Genomic DNA, 24,696 nt, shown 5'->3' with positions numbered 1-24,696 from the left:
TTGAGAGAGCAGGTAGGTACTCATTCTGTGTGTTCATCTTGAAAAATAGATCCGAGTTTTTTTTTGTTTTTTTTTTTTGTTTGTTTGTTTAGAAATTTAAAAATTCAGAATAGTAGAAAGAGAAAAAATCAGGTGTTCCCTTGTGGCTCAGCAGGTTAAGGATCCATTGTTGTCACTGCAGCAGCTCAGGTTGCTGCTGTGGCCCAGGAACCTCTGCATGCACCAGCAAGGCCAGGAAAGAAAAAGGGAAAAAAAAAAAAAAAAAGATACAGGAATTCCCATCGTGGCGCAACGGAAATGAATCCAACTAGGAACCATGAGGTTGCAGGTTTGATCCCTGGCCTCGCTTAGTGGGTTAAGCCAGGAGCTGTGGTGTAGATCGCAGATGTGGCTCAGAGTCTGCATTGCTGTGGCTGTGGTGTAGGCCAGCAGCTATATAGCTCCGATTGGACCCCTAGCCTGGGGATCTCTCTGTGGCATGGGTGCAGCCCTAAAAAGCAAAAATAAATAAATAAATAAGATCTGTGATGTTGCTGCTTCAGAGCCATGCCTTCACTTATCTCCGTGTTTCCAGAATGTTCTCATTTCCTCTAAGCCAACAAAGACTGGCCCCTGTGGCCTAATGCCTCACACACTCAGACATTGCTGTTGATAATAAATTAAATTCTGAGTCATAACTGGACTTGTCATGGCATTACATAAATTCTCTCTCTGGTAAAACTGAACCTGAGGTACAACAGCAGTAAGTGGTATGAATTATGAAGTACCATCTCTTGAGAGCCCACTATGTGCCAAGCTCTCCCAGGCTTTTTTGCACCCGTAGTGATCTTGTCTGATAGGTATTATTAGCCCCCTTGGACAGAAAGAGAAGCTGAGAAAAAAAGACACGGAGCCAGAATTTTAATAGAGGTTTCTTAAACCCCAAGCCTATACTCTTTCCACTGTAGCACATTCCTTTCTAGAACTTTAAGTGTTGGTTACCCAGTGCCACAGTACATCTTCGACAAAACTGAAAGTGGGGTGGAGTTCCCATTGTGGCTCAGCAGAAATGAATCCGACTAGTAACCATGAGGTTGCAGGTTTGATCCCTGGCCTCACTCAGTGGGTTAAGGATCTGGTATTGCCATGAGCTGTGGTGTAGGTTGCAGACGTGGCTCGGATCCTGCATTGCTGTGGCTGTGGCGTAGGCTGGCAGCTTTAGCTCCAATTAGACCCCAACCTGGGAACCTCCATATACCACAGGTGAAGCCCTAAAAAGAAAAAAAGAAAAAGAAGAAAAAAAAGCTGGAAGTGGGGTGAGGGAAACTGATGTGGTGGGCTGGAATCTGAGGTTTGTCCTCTTGAGACAGACGTACAGATGTAACGGAGTGGCCAGAAGCTTGGGCTCAGTTCGGCGGACTTGGGTTCTTGTTCTGGTTGCTACTTACCAGCGTTGTTCTCTTGAGAGTGCCTCCTCGCTCCTCTGCTCACCTGTGAAATGGGGGGACTGAGACTAAATTAGGTGGCACATGTAGCGTGCTTAGCACAGGGATGGCTCGCTCAGTAAATAGCTGCTGTTCCGGTGACTGCGCCTTGCATCTTGAGTTCTTGGGAAGCGTAAACTACACTTGAAAACATCTTTGTAAAATCTTCTTTTCAATCACTGGCTTAACATATTAGACTAAGAGGCTATTCTTTTATGGTTGTGTTTCTGTTTTCTTTTGCTTTTTAATGTTAACGCCCACCTTTTAGGAAGCAGACTCTGCAGTTAGCACCTATTTGGAAAGCAGTTAACCAGGAAGAAAGCAGGGTCTCTAAGGAGCAAAAGTAGATATCACAGAGCGAGCTTCCTCCAGCGCCTTGGAGGAAACTTCCTGGGCACTGGGGAAGGAATGCTGGCCGGGGAGGCAAGTCACAGGGCCACTCCGACCCTGCTCTTTTCTTCACAGAACAGTGAACTAGAACCCAGCCTGCTTTACCTACAAGGGTGTTGTGAAAAGCAGAGGAGGTAATACAACTGACTGCGCACACTGTCCTTTTCACACACAATTCTGAGTCTTTGTTCTGCATTCGGTACATTTATTCTGCACTTAGACCATGCCAGGCACTCATCAGGTGCTGAGTTCATCTCATATACAAAGTTGAGTAAGATACAGGATCTGCTCTCCAAGAGCTCTGGGTGTAGTAAGAGGGGTTGGAAAGTGTTCAGTGTGTCGAACCTCAGCAGAGACGTGTGCAGAGTGCTGAGGACTGAGTCTGAGAAGCTTTCGGGGGCGGGGGGGGGGGGGTGGCGTGGCAGCACCGGAACCGAATCTTAAGGCCAAATAGAAACTCTCAGGGGGAAAGGAGGAGTGGGCATTTCAGTTGGGGACCGAAAACGCATGTGAAGGCACAGGGTGTTCCAAGACCAGCCAGCAGAAGGTTAGAAGTAATGGTGTGGAAGGCGGGAAGGCCTGCCTTCTAGGAAGGCGGCATTAGTAAATTACAGTAGTAATAACAAGAGCTATACTAATGGAATTATTCTTTATCTATGATTTATTGGTGAATTTCCACAAGAACCTGTGAGGTGTAGTATGACCATTGCCATTTCAAAGAAATAAGCTGAAAGAAGTGAAATAACCTCCCCCAGGACACATACCTGTTTAGCGGCAGAACAGGAATTTGAACCCAGCTTTTTCTTTTTTTTTTTTTGTCTTTTTGCTATTTCTTGGGCCGCCCCTGCGGCATATGGAGGTTCCCAGGCTAGGGGTCGAATCGGAGCCATAGCCACCGGCCTCCGCCAGAGCCACAGCAACGCAGGATCCAAGCCGCATCTGCAACCTACACCACAGCTCACGGCAACGCCGGATCGTTAACCCACTGAGCAAGGGCAGGGACCGAACCCGCAACCTCATGGTTCCTAGTCAGATTCGTTAACCACTGCGCCACCATGGGAACTCCTGAACCCAGCTTTTTCTGACTGCGGCATCCATGCTCTTTCCACTATCAGAAAGAATGTTTAAATTATATTCAGTAGTGTATTATGAGAGAGAACAGAAATAGATTTCCATTCAGAATGGTTAAAAGAAAAGCTTTGGGAGTTCCCTTGTGGCTCAGCAAGTTAAGGATCTGGCATTGTCAACTGCTGTGGCTCTGGTTACAGCTGTGGTGTAGGTTGGATCCCTGGGTGGGGAACTTCTGCATGTTGTAGGCAAGGCCAAAAAGAAAAGAAAAGCTTTGGTGTGAAAACCTTACTTCCCTGGCATGCTTTCCTCTAGCCAGAACAGATTAAGGGATATCGATAAAGTGAGTTCAGAAGGTAGCCCTGACACTCCGTAGTAAATCATTGGATCTCAGTTTCTCTTCTTTAAAATGGCAGTAATAGGAATTCCCCTCTTGGCGCAGTGGAAACGAATCTGACTAGGAACTGTGAGGTTGCAGGTTCAATTCCTGGCCTCGCTCAGTGGGTTAAAGATCCTGCATGTACATGAGCTGTGGTGTAGGTTGCAGATGCGGCTCGGATCTGCTTGTGGCTGTGGCTGTGGTGTAGGCCAGCAGCTTTAGCTCCAATTGGACCCCTAGCCTGGGAACCTCCATATGCCTTGTATGCGGCCCTAAAAAGCAAATGAAATGAAATAAAATAAAATGGCAGTAATAATGGAACTTACCACCTCATAGAGTCATTGGGATGGTTGAATGAGTTTCTACAGGTAAAGCTTTGATAACAGTGTCTCCTACACAGTATTAATATCAATGAAGAGATTGGGTTCTTGTTATCATAAGATAGGCAAGTTTTATTTTTAAGCTTCATAGATTATATTTTGCCTTAACCCCCATATGTGTTATCCTTTTAAATAGGTTCTTAAACTAGAGTTATATATGGGCCCGAAGAAGGATTGTTACCAGGCTTTCTCAAAAATTTCTATGATCTAAGAGTTAAGTGTGGAGTTCCCATTGTGGCTCAGCGCTTTAAGAACCCGACTAGTAGTATCCATGAGGATGCAGGTTCAATCCCTGGCCTCACTCAGTGGCTTAAGGATCCGGTGTTGCCATAAGCTGCAGCATAGGTTGTGATGTGGCTCAGGTGTGGTGTTACTGTGGCTGTGGTGCAGGCTGGCAGTGGTGCAGGCTGGCAGCTGCAGCTCTGATTTGACCTCTAGCCCAGGAACTTCCATATGCTGCAGGTACAGCCCTAAAAAAAAAAGAAAAGAAAAAAGTTAAGTGTGACTGCTTTATACAACACATTAAAAAACTTTTCCTTGGAAGGTCTTGATGTTGTGACCTGTGTCATCAGACACTTAAGGCTCTGGCTGTAAGATTACAACCTTGTGAGTCACATTAAGTGGATTTGTTGCAAGTTTTGTTGCAAGCCACTTGCCACTAATAATAAAGTAACTAAGTTTTTGTAATATTGACATTTTGTTAAAGGAGAGCCCATGTTATTCCAGATGTAACCACAGTGATTCACTTGTCATATATGTTTTCTTGCCTTAGAGATTCTAGGGGGGAATTACTGGCCTTGCATTTAGAATCATGTGTAAATGTTCTGTATGTCTAGAGATCACCTGTTATTTGTGTTATTTCTGACTATTTATTTTTTTTATTTTTTATTTATTTATTTATTTTTGTCTTTTGTCTTTTTTGTTGTTGTTGTTGTTGCTATTTCTTGGGCCGCTCCCGCGGCATATGGAGGTTCCCAGGCTAGGGGTCGAATCGGAGCTGTAGCCACCGGCCTACGCCAGAGCCACAGCAACGCGGATCCGAGCCGCAGCTGCAACTTACACCACAGCTCACGGCAACGCCGGATCGTTAACCCACTGAGCAAGGGCAGGGACCGAACCCGCAACCTCATGGTTCCTAGTCGGATTCATTAACCACTGCGCCACGACGGGAACTCCCCTGACTATTAATTTAGAAAAATATCTATGCCCTGGAAAAAAATTTAACCCTTAAATTTGAATTGCAAACTTTGGATTCGCAGGCTGGAGTTGCATCTTAGAGCACAATGGTTAGCTTCTAAGGTCAACATATAAGGTGAAAATTGTTAGCTGCCCTTGAAGATCCCTTAGGAAGGCTCCATGATGAAGGCCAACATGCCAGCCCACTGCAGCTGGATTTTTCTCTTCACCAGATGAAGTTATTGGTATACGTTAAGGAGTCATAGTTTTATTTTTTTAAGTATGTCAGCTCCAGACGTCAGAATCACTGGGGTAAGGAGTTGCACAGACTGAGGGAGACATGTAGGAACTCTCAGCAATTTATGCTGTCACACTCACTCCCAGGAATTGATTCTTAGAGCAGAATCACCCAGACTAATCAGTCCATATCTCCCTTTCTCCCTCTCATGGCCAATACAGAACCTACATGAATTCATGTCTTTGCAGTGCCGCTTCATTTTGTCTTGGACCCAGTAAAGGGGAATTGGAAGGGATTAGAGCACTTAGAGCATTTGGAGTTACGAGGCTGCTATTAAATTAATAAAGGACATGCAGCACTCGCAACTCACTTCTGTAACATCTCTGAATGGGACTGGCTTCACCAGAAGAACACTAAAAATAGGACCTTTACTATTTAAGTGAAATGTTTAAAATAAAGGTCTTGCTGCTCTCTTTCTGGTTTAGGTCAAATGATTTCACCCTGTCCTTCTTCACCGGAAATTCTGTTTTTTAAAAATCTTGCATTGGCTTTTTGGGTATCACAACTTCTCTTTTGAAAAATACAGAGGGAATAGAAAAGAACTTTTCTATTGTGGCATAACAAATTACCGCAAATTAAGCAGTTTAAAACAACTTCTGGAGTTCTCTGGTGGCCTAGTGGGTTAAGGATCTGACATTGTCACGGCTGTGACTCAGGTTTGATTCCTGGCCTGGGAATTTCCGCACGCCCCAGGTATGACGAAAAAAAAAATCCATTTATTATCTCATTGGATTTTTGTTGTTGTTATTTTGTCTTTCCACCTGCAGCATATGGAAGTTCCCAGGCTAGGGGTCAAATCAGAGCTGCAGCTGCCAGCCTACACCACAGCCGCAGCAACACGGGACCTGAGCTGCATCTGTGACCTATACCACAGCTCACAGCAATACTGGATCCTTAACCCACTGAACGGGGCCAGGGATCGAACCTGTGTCCTCATGGATACTAGTCAGGTTTGTTACCGCTGAGCCACAAAGGTAGATCAGAAGTCCAGATGGGGTTCAGCTGGGTTCTCTCCTCCGTCTCTCACAAGACTGAATCCAGACGTTGGCCAGTATTGGATTCTCCTCTGAGGCTAAAAGTCCTCTTCCAGGTTGTCGACAGCATTCAGTTCCTTCCGGACAACTTGTCTTCAAGTTCAAGGCCAGCAGGAGAGTATCTGCTGTTGGATCTTACCTCTTTTAAGGGCTCACAGGATAAGGTCAGGGCCACTCAAGATAAGCTCCCTTTTGATTCACTCAGATTCAGCTTCCTTAGGGACCTTAATTACATCTGCAAATTCCCTTTTGCCATGTAACATAACATGATCATGGGAGTGAGGTCCCATCGTATTCACCAGTCCTGCCCACAGTCAAGGGCAGACGTCTTGGGCGCCATCTTGGAGTCCTGCCCACTGCAGAAGCAGCGTGACTGAGTACCCACCGAAGGGCCAAGCACTGATTAATTTCTGCCTTTGAGCACATGGTATTATCCAGTTTTCACTTACAGGGAAACTCAAGCTCAGGGAACTGAAGCAGCTTGTCTAACTAGTTGCACAGTGTGGTCGGGATTCGAACCTAGTTCTGCCAGCCCGCCCAGCCCAGGCTCTTTTCATTTTGCCACGTTATCTCTGATAAATCATGTCACTTCTCCCTCTCTTCAGTTTACCTACTTTTCTCCAACCCCACAGTCCTGGCTGTAGGCCTTCATCATCCCCACCCTGGGTGCTCCTGCAGCAGCCTCCTCCAGTGGGCTTTCTGCCTCCTCCGCTCCTGCTCTTCTCTAGTCTATTCTCTGTGGCCCTAAAGTGCAACCTGATCATGTGGCTTCCTGCTCAAAATACTTAAATTGCTCCTGTCCCTTAAAATCCATACTCTTTAATCCAGGTGACAAGGCTCCATCAGTGAGCACTTCCTGCTCCTCCAACATCTGCTCCTCCCTCTCTGATGAGTGTTACCACATGGTGTTCCCTCTGCCTAGAACACTCTTAACCACTCATGTGGCTGATTCTACCCAGCTTCCTCCAGAGACTTTCTTTGACTCCCTAATTAAGTGAGGCACTCCTATTACATGTTCCTGTAACACCCAGTACTTTCCCTGTTATATTGTTGAATTTTCTTATGACGTATTTATCTCTCATCTGTTAGATTATGTGTCTGGTTTTTGACTATATTCCCAATGCTTGGCACATAGTGGATGATCAATAAACATCTTTTGTGAATTGAATGGCAGACTACTTTGATGGATTAATTTATTTTTGTTTGTTTCCTTTGCAGTCTCCTTTTGAATCTCTGCTTTTCCTTCTTTGCCACTGAAATGCTTTTACTGTCACATTTCAGAAGAACTATCCAAGTCTTATGTATTCTATTTAGGATCAAATAGTTAGTGTAATTTGAAGCTGAGAAAAGATGATGGGCCTTTAAACTTTAAATTTCTTAGGTTTTATGCTGTTTTATGCTGCTAACCTGTCTTAGAACAAGATCCGGGCTCCAGAAGCTCATCCTCTTAACTACTCACCGTACCCAGTACAGATACTCAATAAATGCAGATTTATTTCTACATAATTGAATAGAATAAAGTCCTTTATAAGAACTGTGAGGAGAACTCCTTTCATCAGTGTATATATTTGGATGTAACATATTAAGAGTTGTTGTTAATTTTGTAAAGGTTGTTTTAATTTTATGCTATAGCTGTAGATGGTCTTGTGGAATAGAGAGCATTAACCCTTCACAGTCTTATAGTTGAGAATACATTGTTAAAGCTCCTCGCAAGTTTTATAACATGGCCAAATGTCAGGCCTGTGGAGAAGCTGTTTTAAAAGATGAGTCTAAAAATTTTTTTTTTGTCATTTTTTTTTTGCTATTTCTTGGGCCGTTCCCGCGGCATATGGAGGTTCCCAGGCTAGGGGTTGAATCGGAGCTGTAGCCACTGGCCTACGCCAGAGCCACAGCAACGCGGGATCCGAGCCGCGTCTGCAACCTACACCACAGCTCACGGCAACGCCAGATCGTTAACCCACTGAGCAAGGGCAGAGACCGAACCCGCAACCTCATGGTTCCTAGTCGGATTCGTTAAGCACTGCGCCACGACGGGAACTCCTGAGTCTAAAAATTTTGAAGCTAAATTTAGAACAAACATGCCATAATTTTATGTCCAAAGAAGTGCTGTCTCATTCAAAGCAGTTACTTTGGAAGGTGTTTCAGTCAGAATTCCTTTTGGAATTAAAGTCAAAGCCATCACTAGTCTTTGGCTAGTCTTTGTCCTTTGTCCAAGTATTCTTATGAAACATCATTAGGAACCAAGTCAGGTGAACAGAGTGTGTGGGAGCAGGCTCAGTTGAAAACAAGATGGCAGGAGTTCCCATCATGGCGCAGTGGAAATGAATCCCACTAGGAACCATGAGGTTGAGGGTTTGATCCCTGGGCTTACTCAGTAGATTAGGAATCTGGCACTGCCGTGAGCTGTGGTGTAGGTCGCAGACGAGGCTCGAATCTGATGTTGCTGTGGCTGTGGGCATAGGCCGGCAGCTGTAGCTCCAATTAGACCCCTAGCCTGGGAGCCTCCATGTGCCATGTGTGAGGCCCTAAAAAGCCAAAAAAAAAAAAGCAACTCTGATGTCACGAGACAGGATGCCGTTGTTTGTTTGTTTGGGAGGCAAACAGAAGTTCCCAGTAGCTTTTAAAGCACCAAATGGTTATGTCATTGTAATAACTGCAGGGCCAGAAAAGCAGAGGAGGAGATGAAGGGCTGACCATCCTATTTTTATACTTACAGATGAGGTTTGAAATAGTAACTGTTTCTATAAGGAAGCAACATATTTTTTTTTCCTTTGGCCTATACTGCATAGCCCTGGAAGTCAGGCTTCCTGGATTGTAGGTATTCTAGTGTACAACTGGCATAACTGTGGCACCCAGGCAATCACTATTTTTCTGAATTTCCTTTTTCTCATCCTCAAAATGAGAGGTTTGGACAGGTGCCATGTGATGCACCTTTTCAGGTAGGAAAACTTAATTTTTTCCCTCAGTCTATGGATAATTGTAAAATGGAATGCACAGTAACATATAATCTTTTGTTTATATATCACTCATTGATCTGACTTTAAAAGCATATTTGGTTTTTGTTTCTCAAAAATCATACATTGCTTTTGGAATTGTCAGAATACAGTGAAGAATAACATACTTCAAGCAGTTTCTTGAAGTGAAAGAGGTTTGTCTTATATTAACTACCAGTGAATCATCTTCAGTTATTTATTTACTTCTCACCTTGGACCACAAGGATGTGAATAATAAAGTAATGAGAAACTACAAGTGACAGTCAAAGCAGGATCAGGAAAATTATAAGACTAGAAATAAAAACCAGAGGAACAGTATGAACGTAAATTTGGCTCTGGGCTTTCTGGCCCCAAAGTAAAGAGAACTTATGTGGTTCTTCTTTTACAGAAGATAAAAAATAGACAACCTGGAGTTCCCATCGTGGCTCAGTGGTAATGAACCCAACTGATACCCATGAGGATGCAGGTCTAGTCCCTGGCCTCGATCAGTGGGTTAAGGATCCGGCGCTGCCTCGAGCTGTGGTGTAGGTCACAGATGCAGCTCAGATCCCACATTACTGTGGTTGTGTAGGCCAGCATCTACAGTTCCAATTTGACCCCTAGCCTGGGAACTTCCATATGCCGCGGGTGCGGCCCTAAAGAGGAAAAAAAAAAAAAGAAAAGAAAAGACAACCTGAGAGAGAAAGATTTTCCTAGTATTTAATTCTAAAAGAAATATGTACCATGGGATTGTATGTGGGAAGAATGAGGGGCTTTGCAAATAAGTACCTCCAACAGCCTGAAAAACCCCAGAATAAGTTAGCATGTGGTTTTTACATTCTAAAAGTAAAATTGATACTCATCTCTAAGTCATAAGTAACACAGATTAAAAATCAGTTATCCTGTTTAGGAAAGCCAGTTGGTAGTTTAGATCTCTTGATGAAAAAGTGCAGGTACCTTTTCTGTTTCGTTCCCACAGAGGCAGGGTTACTCAACTTGTGTTCTAATTAAGTCCTGTCCTGTTGTGTTTTTCTGTGGTGCTTAGCCAAAAAAGAAGAACATGTCAGCCTACCAGGTGTTCTGTAAAGAGTACCGCGTGACCATTGTGGCTGACCATCCAGGCATAGGTAAGAACATTTCTCATCTTTCTTTTTTTTACTTCCCCTTTGTGTCTCCGAAGCAGTGCAGTTCATTCAGTCGGTCAGCAGGCACACTTCTTCCCAAGCTTGAAAAGAACCCCAAACTCATTTCTTTCCTCAGCTGTGCAAGTCATTTTAGATTTGTGTCTTCGTTCACCCCAGCCATAAAGCACAGCACGTGAATATGCAGTGTTTTACTTCCAAGATTCCACAGGAATCCTTAAACTGCCCTTGTTTAAGAGTGAGCTCACATATTGTTCATGTGGGTCTCTGTATTGGAAGTTAGTGAGGTGAGAACACGACAAGGTCCAAGAACAGACCTTGGACCCGTCATGTAACCTCTACGAGTCTCACTCACCCAGTGTGTGAAACTAGCTTCCCGGCCCTGTCGCCAGCGTTGCGGTGAGGCACGCCAGGTAAGGCAGGAATGCACTCGGTGAGCCTGACTCGCTGTTCACGTGGAAACACAGCATTACGCATCTGGAAGATCACATCTGAGCTGCTCTAGGGAAAGTCCACTTTCTTTCCACGCTCTCAGAAACTTGGTAAAAATCTAACATCTTTTATCAAATTCTATGTAACATGTTTTCTTTAACCTAAGTCGATAAGCGCTGCTTTGTGGGATCAAATTAAAAGACACCATAAAGATGCTTAAGGAATACATCCTTAGAGAGTAGACGTGTGAGAATTTGAGCCTGTCTCATGACACCAGAACAGCCCTTTCGTTCTAGAAAAGAATCAGGGAAAGTTAATGGGCTTTGGTTTAGTTTTCTGAAAGAATCTTATGCTATTTAAATCTGATCTTCAAAACCCTTTTCCCAGTTTTTGCTCTTATCACACTTCCATTTTATGTATTTATGGTTAAACCTTTATTGGGTTTTTTTTTTTACTCTTTTATGGCAGACTTCGGGGAACTTAGTAAAAAACTGGCTGAGGTGTGGAAACAGTTGCCAGAAAAGGACAAACTGGTAAGTACACTTTATTATGGACATGTTTTTCATTGCTTTATGCCTTTCAAAATATATAATTCTCCTATAGACCATCCCAAACAACCCTGAAAATAGGAGGAAAAAAATTACAAGTCAGTGGAAAATGATCTAGCAGAGGGCAGTGAACTGATTGGTGCCGGTTCACTCAGGCGAGGATTCTGTTGCCGAGAGACTGTCTCTCCTGACTTCATCGAATTTTTCCCCAACAGCCTTCCATTTAGCCACAGGATGATCTAATTTGAGCAATGATTTGTGTTAAAAGAGAATCTAGGAGTTCCCATTGTGACTCAGCAGCAGTGAACCCAACTAGTATTCATGAGAATTCGGGTTCAATCCCTGGCCTTGCTAAATGGCTTAAAACATCCAGCATTGCTGTGAGCCGCAGTGTAGGTTGCACATGTGTCAGGTCTGGCATTGCTGTGGCTGTGGTGTAGGCCGGCAGCTGCAGCTCTGATATCCGACCTGTAGCCTGGGAACTTCCATGTGCCAGGGGTGCGGCCTTAAAGAAGAAAAGGAAGAGAGAGAGAATCTAAAGTCAGAGCCCTTGACTACTAACACCTACTGGTCAGTCCTAGTCTGAGAACTGAAGAAAGTGGTCCACTTAATAGTCACAGCAAATAATAAAGCATGGAACAGTGTTTACTGGGTAAGTAGGTTCGCCATCATCATTCTCCTCAACCATCACCAACTAATACGCCTTCATATCAAAAAGCTAATAAGCCAGTGATGAGTAGTCATATCTGTATCATTCATAGTCACTTTAAGATGATGTGAAGGTGGAGTTCCCGTTGCGGCTCAGTGGTTAACAAATCCGACTAGGAGCCATGAGGTTGTGGGTTCGATCCCTGGCCTTGCTCAGTGGGTTAAGGATCCGGCGTTGCCATGAGCTGTGGCGTAGGTCACAGACGCAGCTCAGATCCTGCATTGCTGTGGCTGAGGCGTAGGCCGGCAGTTATAGCTCCGATTCAACCCCTAGCCTGGGAACCTCCATATGCCGCGGGAGCGGCCCTAGAAGAGGCAAAAAAAAAAAAAAAGAAAAGATGATGTAAAGGTGGTGCAGGAATTAGCATTACCATCTTGCTTTAAGATACAGTTCATCTGGGTGAAACAACATATAATTTTTACCCAAATAAGTTTTTGTTTTCCATGTCATTTTTATCCTGCTATCAGTGTTGTGAGCCAGCAGGTCAGAAGAAATATATATATATTTTTAATTTAGAAGAAATATTTAAACCCCTGGACATTAGGCTGAGCCAGTTGTTTCCTCTGTGATTTTACATTTCGACTTGGAGTGACCTCAGAATCGGTGCTGCCATCTGACCATTAGCACTGAGGGATGTTGGTGGTCCTCTACTAAGATGTTAGTGCCGCTGCTGTCTGAAGCCTGTTCAGTGCCCCTCTAGTTTAAAAGTTAATGTTAACCCTCTGTCTGCTCCTCTCCCCTGTTCCTTTTCTTTTCTTCATTCTCCTCTTCCATGACTGCTTTCCCTTTTACTCTTTTCCGCTTTTAAACTTATTTTTGCCCTGATCTGATTGCAGATTTGGAAGCAGAAGGCTCAGTATCTGCAACACAAACAGAACAAAGCAGAAGCTACAACTGTGAAAAGAAAAGCCTCCAGCTCAGAAGGCTCCATGAAAGTGAAAGGTAGTGACCACATCCCTCTCCTCTTTTCATTCCTTCCCTAGAGCCCGTGAATCTTGCTTTTCTTAATAGGAAGTTGGAAGAGTAGCTGTATTCGAAGCAGATCCTGGTATCCAGATTCTATTACTGAATATTAATAGTTGCCCAGGAAATTTAGAAAATGTAAATCAGCAAGCTTGTCTGTAACAGGCCAGAGAGAAAATATTTAAATCTGAGGCCATATGCATTCTCTGGCACGTAGTCTTTGTTTTTCCTACAACAACCATTTAAAAATCCGAAATCATTCTTAGCTCACAGGCCATACAAAAACAGATTTGCCCCACGATCCAGTTTTGTTAATCTCTGGCAGAGCTCATCAAAAGGGAAAATCAGGAAAAACATTTTTGTGGTCAAGGCCATGGGCAAGCTTTATCTCTGTTTTATCTCTGTTTTGTCTGTTCTCAGCTTCCGCTGCAGGAGTACTGTCACCCCAGAAGAAATCCCCACCCACCACCATGCTGTTGCCTGCCTCGCCAGCCAAAGCCCCTGAGACAGAGCCCATCGACGTGGCTGCTCATCTGCAGCTGTTGGGAGAGTCTCTGAGCCTCATTGGACACCGCCTGCAGGAAACTGAGGTGAGGACTGTCAGCAGCGTGGCTCCAGTGGTGATAGGATTTGACTCCATTTACTCATTCCAGATGCATTCATTGAGCAACTACTGTATGCCAGATTATGCCAGGTGCTCAGAAGACAGTGATAACGAAGACAGATGGTAATAGAAACAGCTGGCGATCTGGACTCCACCTGCTGGCTCTCAAAGTTTACGCTAGTACCATCCTATTGAGGCAGTTGCACAAAAGGAAGTTAGACTCGGAGTTCCCATCATGGCTCAGTGGTTAACGAATCTGACTAGGAACCATGAGGTTGTGGGTTTGATCCCTGGCCTTGCTCAGCGGGTTAAGGATCCAGCATTGCCATGAGCTGTGGTGTAGGTTGCAGACGCAGCTTGGATCCCTCGTTGCTGTGGCTCTGGCGTAGGCCAGTGGCTACAGCTCTGTTTGGACCCCTAGCCTGGGAACCTCCATATGCCACAGGAGTGGCCTTAGAAAAGGTAAAAAGACCCCCCCCCCAAAAAAAAAAAAAAAAGGAAGTTAGACTCCCCTATAGCTTTTTTCCCCCAGTTCTGTTGAGGTATAATTGACATATAACCCTGTAATTCATTTTTATTTTTTAAAAATGCAGTGGAAAAAACAAGTACAAATCCCATGGATGCTTTGATCATTTTTACTTCTAAGAGAGTTTGAATTTTTCTCTGCATCTCCAGCAAGGCTTTGAATAGACAGATTATACAGGGGATTAAAAGTTCCTTGCTTTGAAAATAGGTAGCAAATGGGGAGATTGAGGTTCTCAAGCTCATCATTACTCTGCACTTGAATTGTGTAGGACTGTGTACCCTAAGGAGATCTTTGTCCTTTTAAGCTTCAATTTCAAAATCACTTAACCTGCAAAGCTGTCATGTTCCATTTCTATTATCATATTCAATTTTTAATCATGTTGCCCTTTGGCTAACTCAGTAGTGTAGTATTTCAGATTTCCACTGGGTCCTAACAATGTTTCAGCAAAGAAATCAGTCTAAGTTACTAAAGCCATTTTTAAGCTGAGAAATTATAGGAATATAAAGCTCTTCCCTTGCTTCTACATCGAAGTTGAATTATTCAACAAACAGAATGCCAAAGGCCTCAAGAAATGAAGCTTTATCTCAGTTCTTTAGCTAGTTTCTAAAAATTTAGTAGGTATCAAAACAACTACTTTCTTTTAGGCTCAGACATTTGAATGGATGTAGATATTTCCAAAATAAGTATTCTGGGCTCCTTATTTATTTTTCATATTTCAACATTCTTATGTTGCCTAAAAAAGTTAAAATTAAAAATGATTTGTTTCATTCTTCCACGTTCCAGATTTTCCCTGACATTTCCACTTAGTTAAGCAGTTATTCCAGTTTAACAGTTAACGTTAATGCTCTGTCTGCTCTGTTTAAACTTTGAATATTAAAGGTTGCCAAGAAATTGGGGGAAGTGGGAAATCTGCATAGCTTCCTGATGATTTCCTATCCTCAGGAAACTTACAGTGTAATAGGAAAGATAGAATAGATACAAAATTAGCAAATGAAACAAGCCAGCTTCTGTGAACAATTGCTCTGACAGAGTTTGTATAGGTTTTGAGCAGGGGAGTGGGGGAAAGAATGTTACAGAATCTCTAGTCCACTTGTTTTTAACCTAACAGTCTTATTGAGATACAGTTCACATAAAGTTTACCCTTTTAAAGTGGAGCATTTAGTGGATTTTAGTATATTCATAGATTGTGGCTCCATTACTACTGTCTCATTCCAGAACATTTTCATTACCCCTAAAAGAAACCCTGTACATATCAGCACTGATTCCCCCTTCCCTCTCCTCTTTTCCTCAGACTTTAATCATTTATCTGTATCCTCACAATTTTGCAATTTCCACATACCACTTATACTGCGATTTACCTTATATGATTATTTAAATAAATGTGTCCATGCTTTCACAGTGATAACCCTTGATATCACAAATGGATGTATATCAAATAGTTAATGCTCACCCCCATGCCGCCTGAAGTTAGTAAGTGTACTGCACTCCAAGGAACATTGTTTTACACTTTGCTCATTGAAAGAGTGAACACCTGAAGCCCAGTGAAATGACTGTTATTTCAGATTGATGTAACTACTTGTGACAGAGCCCAGCTTGTCCCACTTCTCAGCCTGCCCTCGTCTGCTGTCCTGTGCTACCTGAAGCAGTCAGAGCAGAGTTCAAGAACAGAGGGTTAGGGAGAGTCTGTGAAAGGGAGGAGGGGTTCGAACAAGACCTTGAAGGATAAGCAGGACTTCATGTCACAGAGATGTTGGAGAGAGACATTTTAAACCAGGGAAACAGGGCCCCTCTGTTTCTCAGACTCGGGGTCTTCTGCAGAGATGGGTAAAAAGAGGCCCTATGGAGCCCTAGACCCCCATTCCCACTTAGCCAGGTCTTTTAGCTGTTTTATATTGATTGGGGTTCCACTTAAGGATTTATTTTCAGGGTTTTATTGCTAAAGTGGTGAAAAACTAGAACATCCATTGCGTATGGTTGGAGGAAGGCTGAATATTAAGGGCATAGTCCACATTCAAGAGGGGGGAGTTCCCGTCGTGGCTTAGCGGAAACGAATCTGACTAGCATCCATGAGGGTGCAGGTTCAATCCCTCGCCTTGCTCAGTGGGTTAAGGATCAGGCATTGCCATGAGCTGTGGTGTAGATCGCAGATGTGGCTCGGATTCTGAGTTGCTGTGGCTGTGGTGTAGGCCAGCGGCTACAGCTGCAATTATTCAACCCCTAGCCTGGGAACCTCCATATGCCTAAAAAGACAAAAAAAAAAAAAAAAAAGAATATCACTAATTGCTATCTTTTGTTGAATGCGCTCTCAGCCAACTTTGGTTCAGAGTGCTGTACATGGATTCTTTAATTCACACTCCAATTTTGTGAAGCAGAATTTGTGTCCTCTTATTTTACAGAGAGAAAAACAGACTTAGAGAAGTTAAGGAACTTGCTTTGGAGTTTAGCCCCCAAGAGCTGAAACAGAGCCTTGGACTTGGTGGCATGACCTCAAGGTCCATGCTCTTAACCCTTTGCCTTACCACCTGCCTTGGAAGTGAGGGGAGATGTTGGGCAAGGAGAACGAGGGGAAGGAGAGGCAGTGGTGGCAGGGCCTTGAGACTAGGCAGTTGTATGAATGGTGAATAGTGGTTCTTGAGCAGAGGAAGGGATCTAGGAGGAAGGGTAGGTTATTTCTCTTTACAGCATGTTGAGATTATGAAATATCCAAAATGGGAGTTCCCATCGTGACTCAGCAGAAATGAATCTGACTAGTACCCATGAGGATGCAGGTTCGATCCCTGGCCTCACTCAGTGGGTTAAGGATCAGGAGTTGCTGTGAGCTGTGGTATAGGTCGCAGACACAGCTCAAATCCCACGTTGCTGTGGCTGTGGTATAGGCCAGTGGCTACAACTCTGATTAGACCCCTAGCCTGGGAACCTCCATATGCCTCAAGTGTGACCCTAAAAAGACAAATATGTATATATATAAAACATCCAAAATGAAAGACCTAGCAGCCAGCCAGAAACGCAGTTTTGGAGGTGAAGCTGTTGGTGATCATAGTGACCACTAGTGATGCTTCCCGAGCGCTCACCACGTACCTAAGTCCCTCCTGTGTGTTATCTCACTTAATTCCCTTTGTGCTACAGGTGCCATTAGTGCTCTATTTTAGAAGCATGGCATAGAAAGCATCTTGCCCCTCTTGGTGCGTGGGATGGCCAGGTTCTGAATACAGCATCTTGAGCGCAGAGCTCGTTCTTTGAGGGGCTTTGCTCTGCAGTCTCCCTAGGTGACATATCCCCTCAGTATTTCTCACTGAAGAAGGTTATACCGGAGCTGGGCAGTATTTGCTGTAAGCAGTCTGACTTACCTCTTTGAACTACAGAGATATAGACAATATGAATTGTACGAGATGTTAAATTTCAAAAAGAACAGAGAAGCGATATCATCAGCGCTCAGAAAGCCATGTAATGTGGAGAAGTGCGTGTGTGTTGTTCATATTGAATGTTAGTGGGGAGGATGTGGAATTCTCGGAGGGAGCACATTTGAGCTATAGCTGTGGAGTTACAAGAAAAAGACTTGCATACATGATCTCCACACATCTTCCCAGCAGCTCTGGAGATGTTGAGGCCTTTTTCCTTTTCACTATTCTTCAGCGACTAACCCAAGGCCACACAGAGGGTAAAATGATTAGGGATATAGAAGGGAAACCTGCGAATGTATCAAGTCATCAAAGCAGATACCACCCATGTCTGCCACAAGTTTCAGAGAACTGCCCAAGACTTAAGGAACCATGTGAGGAGATGGCACCCAGAAGCGGGCGGGAGCCTCCGCTGTGCGATTCGAGTTACAGCCCCCTCTCCTTAACGCTCTGCCTTTCAGGGCATGGTGGCTGTGTCGGGCAGTTTGTCTGTGCTTCTGGATTCCATCATCTGTGCGCTTGGCCCCTTGGCGTGTCTCACCACACAACTACCTGAGCTGAATGGCTGCCCCAAACAGGTCTTGGTGAGTTGTCCTTGTTTTCTTGGAGTGGAGGCCGGGGGGGGACGGGGGGAGGGGGGCAGACCCCTTGGGAGTCAGGGAGACCCAGCCTTAATGAGCCTGTCATAAAGCTTCCTGGGTGAAGCGCTGCCTTCAGCTCTCGGCCCACCGAACATGCTGCTGACGGCTGAGTGCATGTGGGCTTTCAGTGAAACAGCAAACACGCCACTTCCTAAGAGTCCTCTCCTTTGGAGAAAAGCATTCTAGCCTTTAAGGCAACTCCTCTGCTTCCTATTTGCTCTTCTACCATCAAATAGCCTTCTGCCTCTGTTTTCCTAGGATTCATGGGGGAGTCAGCAGAAAAGTTCCGAGCATGACACACAACAGGATGCCCACTTCACTCCCCCATTTTCTCTAACTGTTGTTTTTCTTTCTCATCTCTCTCCCCTGAACAAAGAAATGCCTCAGGGAATTAAAGCAAAGTACCCTTCAAGTGACCCTTTTCCCTTGTTTTGCAGTCAAACACACTAGACAACATTGCTTACATCATGCCTGGACTGTGACAGCAGAGACTCCCGGGACAGAAACCTTATCCTACCCTGCTGCCGGCTTGTGTGTATGTGACTGTTCCAGATTCCTTCACTGGCCTGGGTGTAGGTTTTAAATTTTTATATATATGCATATACATACATATATATATAATGTACAATATATACATAGGACTATACTTTGCTTTTAATAATTTTATGAGATGGCAAAGGTTTAGCCAAGAGGAAACCTTGGCGTGAGTATGGGCTTGGGAGTCTTTCTTTCCTGTGGTGGATAAATCTGCCTTAAAAATCAATGTAACTTGGGGGCTGGGGGCTTGTTCTGGATGCTGAGTGCATCGCTTTACAGACAGCTAAAATGTGATTTTTTTCCAAACTCAGTTGTACCTCCAGACCCATCACTGACCATTTGCCTTACCTGTGTCTTACCGTCTGACATGTAATGGGAAAGAATATGGGAAGACGTCAGTTTACTGAAAGTACAAAGCTTTTCAACTTGAAGTGACCTAGGTGGGAGGTGATAACATCGTCCCCATCTTAATGGTTATTGTGATGGCCTAAGTGAACTTAGTACAGGCTTCATTCCAATTCCTGCCGTACCGGTGTCCATGTCTCAAAATGTATTGTAATTACTGGTACCGTTGGCAGCCTTAGTCGGGGCCAAGGCGTTCTGTGAGCCCTGGAGAGGGTAAAAACTGTCAGTGCCACCAGTTGAACGGCATATATTGTTAGCTGACCCAGACCATCTGGTCTGCAGAACTAAGCGCTGGTATCTTCCGTTGGCAGTGTTAGCTTAGCTCACAGTTCTGCTGCTTAGTTGCTTGGTGTTGTGGAAGGTGAACTTTGCCCAGCCTGATTCTTGGGTTCATCTCATTGGCTTCCCTGCTGGGCAGATACACAGTGTTCTGCATTCCACACGTGAGCAAATTGCAAAAAACGAAAAAAAAAGTACTCTATTCTCATGTAGGTTTATTTATGTGCGCGTGTGAATGTGTGTTTTAATTATGTGTATTTAACTCTTAAACTCTCTTAGATTTTAATTTATCCTGTAAATTTCTGTATATATAATTTAAAAACAAGAGCCTCCACCAGCAACAGCATGTGGAAGATACAGATTTGTCTTTTCTTCCTTCCTTCCTTCCTCCCTTCCTTCCTCTGGTCTCCTCTGGAAACTCCAAATCATCTATACTTTAAGGTATCGTGCCTCAAAAAGGAATCATTATGTTGGGATTCAAATTCTTTATAATTCAATAATGTCAAGAAAGTAAAATAAAAAGGAACGTAACCATTCCCAGATGCCCTTATTTCCAAAGAACCAGACTTTTGCTTCCTAGATGCAAAGAAGACAGTTGAGCGCTTAAGGGTTGTTTATACATTGAGTGTGAGGTTCCACGTCAAAACTCAGCTCTGAGGTAACTGCTTTCTTCCCGTGGCCTGGTCAGAGCACTGCAGCATCACGATAGATCAGCCAGCCTGCATCCGATTTCATTCCTTCCTTCCCACCGGTGTGGTCACAGGGCCGTGTTTCTTAAAGGGATTCTGGTTACTGAATGCCTTTCTCACCTCAGAGCAGTTTTGAGATTTAATTGGGGGAAACAGGAATGTTTGGGAACCAAAATCAAGAAGAGCAGAAATCTCGGTTTGGTCTTGTGCATTAGAACCTGTGCCACACCGCCTCCTCTGATCCCATGTCAGGTTCCTGTCTGACACAGGGTATCCAGGAAGAGCCTTGAGGACATGGACTAGTACAAAACAAGAAGTCAGTCCTACCATTGTCATTTGTGCACATCAGTGAAATCCTGATGAGGACCTGCTTTTTTGTTTGTTTTCCTTTACAATCCAACCCTGTTGTATTTGTATTTAAAATTTGTACACATTTGTATAATAATCTGTTCCTTGTGGTATTTGGTACTATTAGAGGAAAAACTTTGGATTCAGACCTTCTTGCAGTTTTTATATCATTGTTTTATTTTGTTTTTTAAATAAATTCTAGCGGTTTGATCCAAATCCCATTACAGTTGTATAAAGAAACAAAATTTTGTACTTATATTATTAAAAATCACATTTTTAATATTTGTAGTCCAGTGTCAGCTATCTTTTCCCTGTTGCTAACCAGAGTTGCTATGAAATTTTAAAACTGGTTTTCACACTCCAGCCTACCATCATTTTCTTAAAAAGGAAACCTGTCAGGAGTAGAGGTCAGGTTTCTGATCATAGCCATCTTCCCACATCTTCTCTGTGTCTCTCTCTCTTTGCGTTATGGAGTCTCATAGTCTCGCTTTTGCAAATTACAAACCCAGTGGCTCTGGCAGTAGCTCTATTCATTGGCAAGTGAAATTTTATGTATATTACAGTATTGCCCCAACTCAAGAAATATTTATCAGTCTTGTATAAAAGTCACATCCGGATCATGTGCTTCGGTACTGTCCTGACTTGGTGGTTGATTCTGCGCTGGATAAGTCACTTAATCCTCATAAGCATCTGAAGTCCCATCTGTAAAGTTGTGGTAATGTCACTTCCCTGTCTCGAACCTTGCAGCCAGCCAGCCTAACATGAATGTTTAGTGATACTGTGAACATTCAATATATGAGACGTGACCTTTCAAGGTAAAAACCTCAGCGCAAACACGAAGTGTTAATAAGTCACAGCGTAGTATTATGATTGATTGAAGGACTCGCTTCCTAGGGAGAAGCAGCCAGAAAGAGACCGCCATAGTGCCGAATGAATGACTAGAATGATTTGCATGTTTTATCTCACTCAATCCTCCCCAAAGCCTCATGAGTATTATCGCTCTTTACAAATGAGGAGACAGAGGCAGAAATGTAGTTTTCCTAAGTTTATACAGCTAGTAAATGGCAAAGCCAGAATAAGCACACTGGTACAGCTGACCCAAAAGCCACTTTCCAAGTTAAATTGTATATGTAATTCATCAGAATCCTCCATTCTCTGCAGTCCTGAGCAAATGTGGTTGTAGGAAATCTATGAGACCTTTCTATTGTTCAAATGTCCTTTTGTCCTAGCTGGATTTTACTACACAGACCTCATTTTTCTAGTCATACTATTGTCTTTGAATTTTGGAGGCAAAGTATCTTGATTTTTTTTTTTTGTCTAAAAATATTTAAAGGATATAAGCAATTAATTACATTTATGCAATATGTCATTCTTAAGGGACTTAAATATTTTTATCCATTTGATATTATATTGCTAAAACATTTAAAAGGAGAAAAATTAAAACAGATTTTTTTACTAAATGAGGTTGTTTCCTGTTAGCAAACATTTTTAAAACAGTTTTAATTAGTTTTGTACTGCACTTAATGTTTGCCGTTTACATTCCTATCCATTTTATTGTAAAGTCCACACACTTCCATTTCTAATTTAATAGCTATACAGCATTCTGTTTGCATGGAGTTAATATGATTTCACTCCCTGTTAGAGGGCATGTGGGTTGTTTCTGTTTTGTTTTGTTTTTTACCATGAAGGATGTATGGCTGTTTCATTCTCAGCAGTAAAGCCAGTATCTGCCCATAATCATTTTAAACCAGAGTGATTCAAGAAGGCAAGTACTTCTGGTAAATCACCACCCAACAGGGGGATGTTAAAGCTTGTTAATGGAAGGATCCAAAGGAAATTCATGCTAAATATTCCATACACCCAAGCAGTACACCTAAATGAAACAAAAACATGAAAGCTACCTGGCATGAAGTTCATCGTAAATGTACATTCCCCCTTATAGTCCAAATACCATTACTGAGAGATAGACTGACTGAAATTTTCACGTGTTAGTCATTGCGCTAGATGCCAGTGGCTGGGATAGACAACAGCCTCCCCGCCTTCATGGAGCATCAGAGCACAGGAGTATCTCTGTAAAGATTTTGTATTGTACAGTAATGATGTCTGCTCAAACAGATTAACCTCTATAGGTTCTCTATCATCACAAATGTGTGCAGCTTACTAGCCTTTCAAACTTAGAATTCACAAATATCATGCTCAATAAATACTAAAACACCCTGCAGTAGCCCGGACTACTAAAGCAGTAGTTATTGTATCTTTTGGAGTGCCTATCATTAGAAGGGGAAAAACAAACAAACAAACATAACCGGTAGTTCAGATATCTAATGAGTAGGCAATATAGCTGAAACATGGCACACAAGAAGGCTGAAGAAGATATTAGAATTACAAAGCTGGGAAAAGCCTTTGAGATTTTTGGTTTGGGGTACACTGCTGTACCTCAGGGACCTTGGAAACCCAGAGATCAAATCGTATCTCTCTGCCTTTTTTTCTTCTGAAAGGCTCCACTGCTTTCTACATTTCTCAAAGGAGCCTGTGACCTAAAAAAAAAGAGTTGAGTCCTTGATCTAATTGCAGAATCCAGAGAAAATGGAAGCTTGCTGTTTGAATCACACAGTAAATGAATGACAGAGATGGGTTCCAGGACCCACTCCTGACATCTGTGTGCTTTCTGCCACCCTGAGCTCTAGCCCATCCCTAGCTGCAATTCTTTGAGTTGGCTCTCGGTGTCAAGGCGTCACAAACCCCTGGCCCTTGCCTCCCATTTGAGAAGTAAGGGAATCTGGGCTGCAAGCAGGATACGTCTTGCAGCCAGGAGACCTCGAAGAGAAGAGTCTTCTCAGGGCAGGGAGACCACAGGCCAGAGAGGCTGTCAACCCCAGCGGTGGGTGTGTAGTCATAATGAGGTCCTAAGGGGCTGAGACTAAAAGCAAAGGCTATGGGCTCAGCTTGCTGGGTAACCTCACACAAGCCATTTCCCGGGTCTGAGGCTGGGTTTTCCGGGTCTGTTGAGATCAAAGGACCACGCCCCTAAACTCAGAAAAAAAAATGGAGGGCGTGGCTTAGGGGGACACACGTCTCAAGACCCGCAGCCGCCCTACGTCGTGCGTGACGTCCGCCGACGCCGAGGAAGCCGCAGTGAGGTCATCGCCCTCCGCCTTCGGGAGCCGACCGACCCTCGTCGTCAGGGGCGGGGCCTGCGGCAGCGCTCCAGGCTCCTTCTGCCCCGCCCCACCCGCGCCTCCCCGAGGACCGTCCAGCGCGTCACGTGACGGGTCGGCGGCGCTGGCGGTTGCTGTCAGCTGATTCCGTGGCTTGGTGGCAGCGGCAGCCGCGGCAATGGACTTTCTCCTGGGGAACCCGTTCAGCTCTCCGGTGGGACAGCGCATCGGTGAGTCCCAGGGCTCCGCCCAGCCTCAAAGCAGGGCTCCGCGCCCGTCCCTTGCCCCCCGGGGTGCCTCCAGGTCCCCAGTCACACCCCAGGAGGAGGCTGGGTGGGGAAGGAGGAAAACGAGGCTGGCGAGGCTGGCGAGGCTGGCCTGTCTGTCCCGGACCTGGCCCCGCCCCTTCTCCCGCCTACTTTGATTGACAAAAGCTGCGGTCCATTAGGGAGCCTTGGCTTGTGATGAATGCCCACGGCAGCCAATAGGTAAAGAGAGAAGGCGGGTCAGGGCCTCCGTGTCTTGGCCAATGTGAGGTTGTTGGGGTCGCGAATCCAGGGAGAAAGTTTAGGGGGTTAAAGGGACTGCGTGGTTTTACAGCCTTTGGGTCCCTCCACTGTTTCCCTGTTGCTTCCCCTACTCGCGTCAGCCGGGTGGGCTCTCGCCGTCTCCTTCCTGGCGCTCCAGGCGCTGCGAACACGGATTGCTGAGAAGGGCTGGAAGTCCCTTTTCCCAGGACCAGGGCGCGGGGGCGGGGGTGGGGGGGCGTTTAGGCGGGCAACTTGCAGGGGGTGGGGCGGCGGAGAGCCCTGCTTCTTTTGGGCCCAGGGTAGACGCTGGGGAACCCGCTCCGCCAAGAGGCCAGGCCCTTGAAAGCAAAGCCTCGGAACGTGCCTGCCTTGGCCTCGCTCGCCGGCCGGCGTCAGATGGTCCGCATAGAGCCGCAGACTCTGAGCTTAGAGTGATTTTAGGAACCACCTGATTCGGCCTCCTTCATTTCTCAGTAGAGGGGAAGGCCAAGCTCTCTGGCTGAGACACAGGCACACTCAGATCTCCTGATTCTCTGGCCTCCTGTTGACGGGAGACTTACTAGTTTGTGACGTTGCATCTGTGTACGGAGGTTTCCTCACCTGTGATGAGGGGATAATAATGGTCCC

The 24,696-nt window shown here is 44.5% G+C and overlaps 2 protein-coding genes across 12 annotated transcripts in view; both read left to right on the top strand.

Moving 5' to 3' along the window:
• Positions 1–20,670, top strand: part of HMGXB4 (HMG-box containing 4) — a 28,603-nt gene extending 7,933 nt beyond the window's left edge. For 3 of the 7 annotated variants that reach the window (XM_047786439.1, XM_047786440.1, XM_047786441.1), the window contains 6 exons: positions 10,206–10,287; positions 11,203–11,267; positions 12,828–12,933; positions 13,375–13,544; positions 17,944–18,066; positions 18,561–20,646. In XM_047786439.1, coding sequence (XP_047642395.1) covers positions 10,206–10,287; positions 11,203–11,267; positions 12,828–12,933; positions 13,375–13,544; positions 17,944–18,066; positions 18,561–18,605 — 591 coding nt within the window. In that variant the 3' untranslated portion in view covers positions 18,606–20,646. Of the gene's footprint in view, positions 1–10,205; positions 10,288–11,202; positions 11,268–12,827; positions 12,934–13,374; positions 13,545–17,943; positions 18,067–18,560 lie in introns of all 7 variants that reach the window. The other 4 variants (XM_047786434.1, XM_047786437.1, XM_047786436.1 and 1 more) reach the window with 2 other exon arrangements.
• Positions 20,671–23,517: 2,847 nt separating this feature from the next.
• Positions 23,518–24,696, top strand: part of TOM1 (target of myb1 membrane trafficking protein) — a 41,408-nt gene continuing 40,229 nt past the window's right edge. The window contains exon 1 of one of the 5 annotated variants that reach the window (XR_007135780.1): positions 23,518–23,769. Coding sequence is in view for 3 of the 5 variants with exons in the window: in XM_047786431.1 (XP_047642387.1) it covers positions 23,718–23,769 (52 nt within the window). In the remaining 2 variants the exon portion in view is untranslated. The remainder of the gene's footprint in view (positions 23,770–24,696) is intronic. The other 4 variants (XR_007135781.1, XM_047786431.1, XM_047786432.1 and 1 more) reach the window with 4 other exon arrangements.

The sequence above is a fragment of the Phacochoerus africanus genome, chromosome 7 (genome assembly GCF_016906955.1).
Source record: "Phacochoerus africanus isolate WHEZ1 chromosome 7, ROS_Pafr_v1, whole genome shotgun sequence".
NCBI classification, from domain to species: Eukaryota; Metazoa; Chordata; class Mammalia; order Artiodactyla; family Suidae; genus Phacochoerus; species Phacochoerus africanus.
The sequence above is the reverse complement of the archived record's forward strand: the minus strand, read 5'-3'. Positions and strand labels throughout refer to the sequence as shown.